Source organism: Oncorhynchus mykiss, chromosome 15 (genome assembly GCF_057628025.1).
Source record: "Oncorhynchus mykiss isolate SJ-2025 chromosome 15, ASM5762802v1, whole genome shotgun sequence".
Taxonomy (NCBI): domain Eukaryota; kingdom Metazoa; phylum Chordata; class Actinopteri; order Salmoniformes; family Salmonidae; genus Oncorhynchus; species Oncorhynchus mykiss.
The window spans coordinates 54,387,050-54,399,360 of NC_143036.1; the positions used below are offsets into that span (position 1 = coordinate 54,387,050).

The window sequence follows — 12,311 nt, forward strand, 5'->3', positions numbered from 1 at the left end:
ACAGCAGCCCTAGCTACCTCCAGACTGCCCTGCCTTCTGCTGACTGTGCTGTGGTGAAAAGCAGGCTGGGATTTATACTGGAGGGTTTCGTGTGAGCTACAATCCGGTCCACTCATTGGCTGGTTGCAACCGCCTAGCCTCAGCTGCATCCTTCCACAAAAACATATGCCGCCAATTAGACCACGGTGGTGTCATCGAATCCAACGGGACACACACATTACATTGTATTCATATCAAAAGGCTGCCTCACCATGGGGGGGGGGGGGGGGTGAAAAGGTAAACACGCTGATTTAGTAGGAAACAAGAAACATTATCTGGGGGGTTTTCTGTGTGTCTTTACATAATAAATGGGATATATTTTATTATATTTTCAGTTGAAAGTAAATAGAGCTACAGTAATGGGATAACACAAACAGGCTACATGCAGTATTTTTCAATCCAGTCTAGTATTCACCAGCCATGTTAAATTGAAAGGTGTTGTGCATGATTGCCATTGTAAATAAACACTAAAAATCGTTGTTGGAGCGGAGGCATAAAAAAACACGTAGTTGGCCCTGTCTACCTATAACATCAGCTAGGCTAAAATGTCAAAGGTTTTGCTCCCTCTTTCCCTCCCCTCTCTCTGATCCCACCGTGCCTGTCTAATTCACCAGGGAGCTCCAATATTGACTGGAGCAACTCCCTCCAGCGATTTCCATCCCTAAATGGTTGCCTGTGTCGGCCCGACCGCGGCAAGTAGATGAAGACAGCAGAGGGGAGTGGATGAAGAAGAAATTACAAACTGTGGTGGCATTGTGTGGCCACGCCTCCCTGTGCCCCGGGACTATGTTTTTAAGGAGGCAGGGGGGGGGGGGGGGGGGTGTGTAATATAATGAAGGAATGGGACTACAGGCCACCGTTCCCACTGCCAAACAACCTGCTAATCCCACAGGGGTAGGGGGTGTTGGGTACGGTGGCCACGTCCAACAATAAGCCATCCTGACACATGCCGCCAGGCAGGGCCCGCCACCCACCCCTCGGCCCAGTGACACCCCCCCCCCCCAGGGGGGCAGGCGACAGCAGCCAGGGGAGAAGGACAGCCCCAGGCCTGACATAGACCCCCACTACATATCAGGCCTCGAACTCCTCCACTCTACTGTGTGCATTGCTCAAGGGCCAGGGCCATTCAAGGGCAGCACTTTCCTACACACTACCCAAGCACTCCATTCTGTTTTTCTACCATTCGCTTGAAGGTATTATTTACGCATTTCCATAGGCTGCTGTGGGTAAACATTGAGATTTCAAAAAGTTAATACTAGGTTGTGGTCATACGCTAAATACAAAGTATTTAGTTCGAATGCTCACTGGAAAATCATATTCAATACACACACACAAAGATCTAACGTAGCTCATTAAATTATGATGAGCAATGACATGCTTGATTGGCTGCAATATCAGTCTTAACAAGGAGAGAAAGGCCCCTTCTCTTCCTGTTAATCATCATTTAAGACTATTTGCAGCAAATACAATCTCCCAAAACAGAGGCAATGCTCTCTCTCCAATGTTGTGGCGCTACATTGTTAGCTGTTGTGAGTTTAATTGATGGAGGATAATCCACTGAGAATTCCAGTAGTCCAGTGTCATGACTTTGGCCTGGGGGTAGGTTTATGATTGTCATAAATACCTCTTTCCCCCTTTTTCCTCTCTCTACCCTACTGATGTTACTTTTGCAAAACCCTTGGTTAACATAGAGATTCTGGGAACATCAGAAGGTGGGGGGAAATGAACTATATTCTGGTAATCCGACCAATTGAACATATGCGGTGGTACTTAATGAATATGATGTCAGTTCGGTTGTCATCTGAGACATTCTCATCAATGATAAGATGACAAACTCTACAGTGGAAAGTCTACACATCAGAGTTATCGGATTCACATGGAATTGCTGTTCAATTTAAATGTTTGAATATGAAATTATTCGTGATGGGATGAAATGGGATTTTAGTTTCTAAAATGTGAGATTTGGGTTTTCAATCAGTGGCCCGCCCCTGTGAAGGGACATGGACTATACAACTTTAAGACGCCCTCCTCTCCCCTCCTATATAAAGCCTTGACGACAATATAACCTCCTGTTGTGAGGACGATGGTCCGATGTCAGAATGGTTCAGATAATAACTACAGAACGAAGCCAACATCAGCGTGAGCTTTGGTTGCGAATGGTATGAACTTTGAACTCTTATTCACTACAGAAGTGATACCTCCTAGCCGTTGAGTTAGCAACAGCCGCTGCAAACGAGGGTTAGGAAGGAACGGGCCGAGTATCCCGTCTACCACACAACGACGTTACTACAATGTATTCAATTTACCAGCAGAGACATTCTTCAAAGGACAAAGGACTCGGTTGGACAACACGGCCTTCTACCACCAACCTACCGAAGTGCAGCTCAGAGTAAATATTTATTGCATTTTCCTTTTCCAAATGGCCGGTAATTTAGAATGCATAAGATACTGTATTTACGATAGCACAGCTTCGCCCTTTGTTCCTCAGTCTTCCCGCTCTTTCACTCAAACCCAGACCCTTTTCTTTTGTGTAACAAGCTGTCATATCTGTTCCGCCCGTTAGGGACGTTTTCCTTTATGATGTAATTTGTAATCAAGTTATGATTTAATTAAGTGTATGTGCAATTGTGTGTGATTAGTAAGGTATTTAGTAAATAAATAAACCCAATTTTGTATTGCTGATTCAACTTGTTAGCCAGCGTTCGTGCAGATAACCAAGAACTTACAACTTTCAGATGAGACTGAATTAAGATGACGATTACTATTGACTGCTATTGATGTAAAATGTTACTAGGTCTTTAAGAGTTTATTCGGAAGATCGGAACAGCTCTATAAATATTATTTTGTGGTGCCCCGACTCTCTAGTTAATTACATTTACATGATTAGCTCAATCAGGTAATATTAATGACGGATAAATTATTTTATTGAATAGCATGTCATATCACTTAATCCGGCATAGCCAAAGACACGACACCAGTGTTCAAAAGGAACCACATGCAGTGGATATTCCAAGGGTGGGAATTCTGGTGAAAATATTCCCAGATAGTCTCATGGGTGTTCCTACACATTCAGTCCTACTATTCCATTAGTCTACCATCCTTTCTCAATGTACACATTTCTATTCAAATTCCTTCCTCATGTTTAACTGAAATACATTCCAAAACCTCTTTGATATGAAAATCTCTCCTCTTGGCAGAATACGATTTTACAGTAAAGCGCATCAATCTTGGTTGCAAACCTGTAATCACTCAAATGGTGCACTAATAGGAGTCTTAATGCTGTACTGCCTTCCTATACTGGACTCCATTCATATTTCATCAATGGTAGATGGATAGAAGGCTGTCCTCCTCCTTGGCTCTCCTCCCACGCATGAGGCAAATCAACATCAAAGGCCAAATACCTCCCAATTAGGAACTGTAATTCTAATTTCGCTCCGTAGCGAAAGATCAAATGGTTCGCACCAAGGATCCAAGAATCTCAACCCGTTTTGTGAAGCAAGACCTGGTTTAAAGGGGGGTAAAATTTTCACTGAGAGTACCTCAAGGAAATCACATTTACAGTGCATACTATATGAATCATACTCAAATACTGTAGGCTATTATATCAATAGTACTGGTACGTCAAAGACATAATGGACAGCCATACATCTTGAGACTAAAGACCTTGGGGTGAAACGGTTAAAAAAAAAATCAGGGTTTTGAAGACAGATGCTTCACTGAAACGTGAATCATCTCAAATAACACTGTGTTGAACTTCGATGTCACCGAGTGATCACGATCAATGGTGATCACAAAGAGTAATTAGCTGTTCGACGTCATATAGCATATAGGATATCAATATGCTCCACATGTTCGGATCATTTGGAATCAAGCATGTGTGTGCATCCTATCCCCCCCCCCCCCCCCCCCCCCATTAAAATCCATTTGATTTGAACCAAAAAGACGGTGACTAAGACTTTAAAGATGCTAATAAAAAAAAGCCTACATGTATGTTTACCTCAACTATCTGTTCCAGTAAAAGGTCACAACTCGTCAATGAAATGAGCCGCCTGTGTACCTATGAGCAAAAGGAATTTATAAACAAGGGACGGAGTCTTGATGATGAAAACACATGGTCTCCAGATTTCCCCACTCAACCTATTTAACAGTCCAAAAGCATCCAAACAAACAACCAAATACAATACTATCTAGGGGTATAACTTCATCCAATCAAGCATCATTCTGCATCATTAAAATACGTCCAAATGTAATTGGATGTAATTTATTTTGCACTGCGTGTCCCTTAACCTCTTAACCCGAGTTACAAAACATTGACAAATCACAACATTTGCTCAACGTTGTGTTGTTACTTTGTCCACTTAAAAATAACTGTGGGCTTACGGCCAGTGTTGCGCAACAAGGAAACAAGTCTTTCTTCCCCAGAATCACCACTGTCACAGGGAGGAAGTCCCCTACTGCCCAACCACAGGCGCTAAATCTGAGCTAATTAAAAGAGTCTTATTGCTCTTATTGAAAATAGGATCAAGACTGCGTAATCCACTTAAAGCCTCACTTGCCATTTTTAAAGACAATGGCGGCATTTAAGCACTGAGAATACATTGAAATGTTATACAACCCTCCTCCCACCTACCTCCACAGACTGGACTTGGAAAGGAGGTTCAAAATTGTGAACTGCAGCAATGTATCAAACTGGAAGCTTTGGGTTCTAACTTGTGACAGGGAGGGAAGAAAAACATGCACATACCAGGAGAAAAAGAGAAGGGCCAGTTAGTGACCAAAAACTAATTGTAACAGATACAGGGCAGAGGCCAGTTTCTGGTTCAGTGAATGACTGTGTTCCAATGATTTCAGGTCAAGACAAGGTAGACCTTCGGCACCTAGAGGTGTGACTGATAGGCCTACATAACACAATATGGCAATATTTCTGCAATGTTGAGATTTCAAGCAGTGACTGTTGGGGGCTGGATAAAGCATCCCAAACACTCACTCCTTCAACCAACAAATAGGCTTCGCTACCCTATTTTGGTCCACTGGGGAACGCATCTCAATAGGATAATTTCACAGAATGTGGGCGCAGAGTGAATATCCCCCCCACTTCGATTAGAAAATTAGAGCACTGTTATTTAAACCCATAGCCTATCTTTCACTCGCATTGTGTTTGCTTCACTTTTATCCCTGGTTACGACACCCATGCCGCTCGGGAACAATACACACATTAGGACAGCTTCACTTGCTGTTTTCACTGAGAGAGACGAGATAAAAAGGTTGAAGGTTCCGTGGAATTCCCGAATACAGAACGCTAAAAAAATATATATTATCTTGACACTTTATTTTCCTTTCAATGGAGGAGTAAAACATAAGACACATATAAAGCGCTAAATAAAAAATGTTTTGCACAGAGTATCGTGTTTTGTTTGCATCCATTAATTTATCAGACACAATGTAACAACCAACAGAGCGATTGAACGCGCAGAGTGCAAAGAGATACACTGATACGAGGGGCTCTATAGCCTCAAGCCACGCGTTCATTTTTATAGCTGTAAAACCATAATGTATTCATAGCCTATAGCCTACAAAATCCATGGAAAGCGCAAAGACTCGTGAAATGCGTGGAAGTGGTGGTGCCTATGAAATAAGCACGCGTTAGTAACGGTTAGTAGGCTAGTGAGCGTTGTTATTTTTGATACTGTGTAACAAAATTAAACAGCAGCATATTCCCTATTAGTTTGAAACTAATTTTAATTTTGTGAGTAAACGACAGCACCGCAGTTTTAAAACATAGAACCAAAAAAAAAAAAAACTTACCGACGCCGTATTTCTCGTGTTCTGTAGGTATCCACATATTTACGGTTGGTACATTGAAGTCATTTGTGAGAACAGCAGCTCAATTGAGATATTTCGTGCTGTATAACGCATTCTATGCTATTGAATTCCTTTCCTCCGCTCTGAAGTCATTGTTCAGATTGCAGGAGAGAGTGGCTACTGTATCTTCATAGTGAGACCGAGAAGGAGCTTTGCATTGTGGGGCATGTAGTAAAAACGAATGACGTAAACAAACCTAGAGAAAAAAAGGACTCAGAGTCCCAAAAAGCCATACTGAGTGCATGGATGAAATAGAGGACCACGGTGTGAGTCATAATACCCATAAAACCTAGCAGTCAAACAGGGAAATGGTTCCAATTGTTTTTTCCACCATTCATTTTTCCCATAGGGGATTTTTAGGATGTGTAAGTAAATTCCCTCTGGCTATCTACTCCGATTTCAGAGCACTCTTGTCTGTGTGCCAGAGTGCAGAATAACTGATGAATTTACAAACGCTCAACACCCGTTGAACATGGCCGGTGTCAGTAAACGTCAGCAAAAAAGCTTAATTAAATTGTTGCTAACAGCATAGTTACAGTCACCAACTGTTACAGTCACCAATGGATAACATGAAAACAGCCTAACCTGCTCTGATAGGGTGAGTAAAATGGTCAGAGTGAGGTGTTCTCTCATTTAAATCTGGAAGTAGCTAGCAAGCTAGCCAATTTTAGCCTGTTAGCTTGGGTACGTGACTGCCGTTGTGAGGTCAGAATGCTTTGAATATATACAAATGACAATCTGACAACACTCTGAATTTACGAACACCCAGAGCACACTAATGTTAGCTAAATGTATGAATTAATTAATTGGCTAAATATATTTAAATGGACAATGCTGTGGAATGTCTTGTGCAAGTATTAAATTGACACAGTAGCTGTTATCAAAGGTGTTAGCTAGAGATGACATGCAGGGATTTGTAATTTTGCATGATGTCTACTGTGATACTAAATAGCATTTTCAAATCTGAGAGTAGATAGAGCCAAATATATTGATAAAAGTCACCTTGTCCGAGAGAGAACCGAATGGTTACCAAAACGTCACAACAGGGTAAGTCTACACCAAACACAGCCCTTGTTTGAAGTGTTTATAAAACCCCTTTGGGAAAAATGAATGGTGGAACTATGATTGGAACCATTACCCTGTTTGACCGCTAGGTTTTATGGGTTTTTATGGGTTTATAGGTTTTACAGACAGAAAGACAGAAAGACAAGACAAGACAAGACAAGACAAGATAGATAGATAGATAGATAGATACTTTTTACACATAGCCAATAAAGCCAATATGAAATTGTACGCCTTGTCAAAGTGTTGCCTACCATGTCTCACAGTCATTGGAGATGGTAGGTGGGCCTATAGGCAGAGGAAACAAGATGATATCCAATAGTTGCAGGTGTAGGGAGTATTCATTGACAACTACATTCATGTTCAAAACCAGTTTTATTTTCTTTTTCAGAAAATACACTTTGGCTCAGTGTCACTTTGCACTTCACTTGTAGAAAAATTAATTGGCTCAAACGTAACATTATGTGGGTCTCTTCCCGCTCACCTTCTCATCCCAACAACTGAAACCAACTGATTGAAATACCCTCTGTGTCTAGAAGCCCGCTATAGTGGATTTAAAAAAAAATGTATATTACTAACAAGAGTGGCGCAGCGCTCTAAGGCACTACATCTCAGTGCTCGAGGCGTCACTACAGACCCTGGTTTGATTCCAGGCTGTAACACAACTGGCCGTGATTGGGAGTCCCATTGGGCGGCGTACAATTGGCCCAGCGTTGACCGGGTTAGGGTTTGGCCGGGGTAGGCCGTCATTGTAAATAAGAATTTGTTCTTAACTGACTTGCCTAGTTTAATAAATAAATGAACAAGAACAGAATAAACATATTTTGGCCAAGGGATCTGTGGAATATTTTTAGAGGATGTAATACAACACAATGTAGCATTATGAATCTACAATTTAGGCCCTTTATCAGATGAACTTGTGGATACCATTTTTTATATCTCTGAGTGCAGCTAAACCTGGGCAACACAGGGATCATGGCAAAATGTTTAGAATTGCAGGAAATGTGCTTTAAAATATTATTTCCCAGGGCCCAAGACTTGGTTCGTACTGACTGACATGCACTGCCATAGTCATACCAGCACTCCTTGCATGCTATATATATTTTTTTATCCCACTCGAGTTGTGTTCTGATTATGAGGGGGTCCCTGAGGAATTTGCTGTCACAAAAGAGGTTCCAAAAGTTTGAGAACCCCTGGTCTAAGGTTATTCTAACCATACCATGACATATAGATGAAAACTAAATACATAAGTAAATCATAGAATCTCTATGGGTCTAACAATATGACCGTGATGTTGCTAGAGATCCCAAGTGTTGTGGCGTTTCAGATTCAGAGGTTGCTCATTGACTACAGATGGTGCTCGTGTTGGCTGACATAACCCATATTTCACATGCCAGGTATGGAAGGGAAGGCTGTAGCAGGGCATGCAGTTGAGTCCGCATACAGGACTTCTGCTGCTAGGGTGAACACAGAAATAATGCATGAGTGTGTTGAGGACTGCAAGGCAGGCACTTCATTATTCAGCCAAGAGTTCGAGGCACCGTTGGGTTTGTAGCCTGGAATGAACTACTCTGTCATACAGTCAATCTGTATGATTTTATAGCTCTCTGCTCCTAATCGCACCCAGTTAATCCTCCTTCCCTCCAACTCTGTTTCAGTTCGGGTTCAGAGACAGTGCCACCCCTTTCAAAAAGCCTCTAATAGTAATTCCAGCTTTGAGCTGTGTCGTTTGCTTATCTTTGCCACTGAAACCATAGATGTTATTTATTAAACAACTGCCCAGAAGCTTCCTCACTCGTACTCTGTTCTACTGTGAAGCTGTGGGTTGGTTGGTTACCCCTTATGGACCTGGCTTCTCACACCTTCACCCCACTGCTGTAAATACAATTGTGTTTAGCGCACACATGGGTGGTTGTGCTAGCTGCCTGGGTTTAGACTCCAGTTTATACAGTGTCTCCGGCCATGTTACAAGTCGTTCACCCTACCCTACGGTGCATGGAGAGATGGTCTCACGGAATACTCCATCTGAGATGAATTAATCATGAGAGGAGACTAGAGGCAAGGTTCTGTTTTAAATTGTAGATGTATTCCCTCCTCTCTCCCTGTGGAGAAAAGAGATCTGAGCGTGCAGTGCCCTATCACACCTCTCGAGTCAACCAGGGAGAAGTAATACCATGAATAAAAATAAGTGAAGACATTTAGAAGTTGTTGACTATTTATTTATCACAGGTGATTTATAATGGATCAATAATGCCTTTGGTATTTTTCAGCATATGCGTATATAATGCATCTCTGGTTTTTATCAAAGCATCAAGTCTCACAAGGACATTGTGTGTCCTCTACCACTGTGAGTATCCCATGTGACAGAGTAAGCCCATGCTCTTTGAAGAGGAGAGATGGAGAGACCACAGGGGGATAAAGGAGAGAGATGGATAGAACACCACCGCAGGGATGGGAATGGTGAGGAAAAACATGGATCCACAGAGAAGCGAGGATGGACAGAGAGAGTAAAAAGGACGAAGAAGAACACCAACAGAGAGAAAGGTCGGTCAGGTTACGATGTTTTCCACTGATCACGCGGTTGTGTGGATTATAACCCGAGATGACACTGCAGGCTCACAGTGTCCTAGTCCCAGCTTGGTGCCATATGGTCCCTGGAAAGACACAGTTACTGTACATAGTTTGAATACTTCACATAGGGTGAGACAGAGAGAGAGAGAGAGAGAGAGTGAGCGAGTGAGAGGATGTCTGAGGCTGAACCACACTAGACAGACCCAGTAACCCAGATAGAACCCTGAAATATCACTCAGCGCTTCGTTTCCGCCAATCACCCACCATCGCTTTTCATCGACAATTCATAAAACAACAGGAGCCATTTGCTCTGTATAGGAGGTGAGAAGAAGAATGAGCAGGAGAGGAAAGGAAAGAGATACATTTTTTTTCTACTATTCTAGAGTTATTCTCTATTCTACTCTATTTTTCACACTACTTATATTCATTATTTCCACAGAGACCGTACCATTTGTACTCTACCGTGAGTTTGTGGAGACAGGCTATGGCCAGTGATACATATTTAATGGCACCAAACCTTTCAAGTATCCTTCTCTCCCCAGGAGTGTCCTTCTCATGTCCTTCCCTTTCTCCTAGAGAATTCCTTCAGGCATCATAACAGTCACCTTGCTTGTTAATTCAGCTAAATTAAGCTGCTCGGTGTTCATTGACTTTGTCGTTGCAGGCTTGTTGAGTTAAGTGATAGCACATCCGGTAATCACAAGAGACTAGTACTGTATCTGTATTACAGCAGTTCTGCCTTTCATTTTATTCACATCATGCTGTGTTGGTCTGCCAAGGATATCATACTGTATGCCCTACTGTAACAAACTAACAGTTGGCAATTTCCTTTTTCCGACCACAGGATAGAAATGTCTAAATATAGCCCATTTATGATTTATGTTGTGCATGTCGAGATCTTGGGACTATAAGGTTCTATCTGCAAAAAGAGGATTGTGAGATAATTGGCTTGGTTTGAATGGTGTCAGCAATTTATATCTTGTATTCTTTTTAATATACTGTAACAACAAGAAGTGAGTACTATATAGTACTCTATAGGTAGAGAACATTGAACAGAACAAGGCTATGTCAATAACACCATTTGGACAAAAAAGCAGATATAACCATATAGTCCCACGCTCTCAATGTATGTATCTGACCTCTCTAAGCAACATGACAACAGCTCCACAGTAAGATGGTTAAATAGAGGCTATACCTATTCTTGTGCTGAAGGATATTTATGAAGGACTTTCATCTGAAAATTATAGCCTCAGGTTTGGCCTTAATTGTACTGAGAAGGCTGGCTGTATTACTGTACCTAGACAGCACATTACATTACAGTATTGTCACATATAGCCTATAAGGATTAGCCAGTCTGCTCTGTAGAATTAATGCCTGCTTAAACCATAATCCTCCAGAAAATACCCATTAATACAGTGCCTTCCGAAAGTATTTAAACCCCTTGACTTTTTCCACGTTTTGTTGTGTTACAGCCTGAATTTTAAATGAATTAAATTGAGATATTTTTTCACTGGCCTACACACAATACTCCACAATGTCAAAGTGGAATTATGTTTCATATTTACAAATGAAAAGCTGACATTTCTTGATTCAATAAGTATTCAAGTCCTTTGTTATGGCAAGGCAAAACAAGTTTAGGAGTACAAGTGTGCTCAACAAGTCACATAATAAGTTGCATGGACTCACTCTGTATGAAATAACATATATTTGAATGACTACCTCATCTCTGTACCCCACACATACAATTATCTGTAAGGTACCTCAGTCAAGCAGTAGAGATTAGAGATAATAGAGATTCAACCACAAACTCCAGGGAGGTTTGCAAATGCCTCGCAAAGAAGGGCACCTATTGGTAAAAAAAAGCAGACATTGAATAGTTCTTTGAGCATGGTGAAGTTATTAATTACACTTTTTATGGTGTATCAATACACCCAGTCACTACAAAGATACAGACATCCTTCCTAACTCAGTTGCAGGAGAGGAAGGGAGCCGCTTAGGGATTTCACCATGAGGCTAACAGTGATTTTAAAACAGTTACAGAGTTTAATGGCTGTGACAGGAGAAAACTGAGGATGGATTAACAACATTGTAGTTACATCACAATACTAACCTAATAGACAGAGTGAAAAGAAGGAAGCTGGTACAGAACACAATATTCCAAAGCACTAAAGTAATACTGCAAAAAAATGTGAATGTATCCTGAATACAAAGAGTTATGTTTGGGGCAAATCTAATACAAGACATTACTGAATACCACTCTCAATATTTATCAGGAATCAAGGTAAGATGCAGACCGTGTCGAAGTAACAATGTTTATTACAGCAACAGGGACAAAGGAACAGGACGACAGGCAGGCTCAGGGTCAGGTCAGGCAGAGATCGGCAATACAGAGGTGGTGCAAAGGTACAGGACAGCAGGCAGGCCCACGGTCAGGCAGTGGTCAGGCGGGTGGGTACAGGGTCAGGACAGGCAAGGGTCAAAAACCAGGAGGACGAGAAAAGAGAGACCAGGGAAAAGCATGGGCTGACACAAAAACACTGGTTGGCGTAACAAACAAGACGAGCTGGCAACAGACAAACAGAGAACACAGGTATAAGTAACACAGGGGGTAATAGGGAGATGGGCGACACCTGGAGGTGGGTGGAGACAATCACAAAGACAGGTGAAACAGATCAGGTGTGACATTATTTGCACGCATAGTGGTAGCTGCATCATGTTAAGGGTATGCTTGTAAACGTTAAGGACTGGGGAGTTTTTCAGGATAAAATCTAAATGGA

General features: G+C 41.8%; 1 protein-coding gene across 8 annotated transcripts in view; it reads right to left on the reverse strand.

Moving 5' to 3' along the window:
• LOC110490257 (dedicator of cytokinesis protein 4) overlaps window positions 1–6,093 on the reverse strand; it is a 146,289-nt gene extending 140,196 nt beyond the window's left edge. For 4 of the 8 annotated variants that reach the window (XM_090200376.1, XM_036944557.2, XM_090200375.1 and 1 more), the window contains exon 1: window positions 5,845–6,093. In XM_090200376.1, the coding sequence (XP_090056502.1) occupies window positions 5,845–5,881 (37 nt within the window). In that variant the 5' untranslated portion in view covers window positions 5,882–6,093. The remainder of the gene's footprint in view (window positions 1–5,844) is intronic. The other 4 variants (XM_090200374.1, XM_036944553.2, XM_036944556.2 and 1 more) reach the window with 1 other exon arrangement.
• Window positions 6,094–12,311: the final 6,218 nt, after the last annotated feature.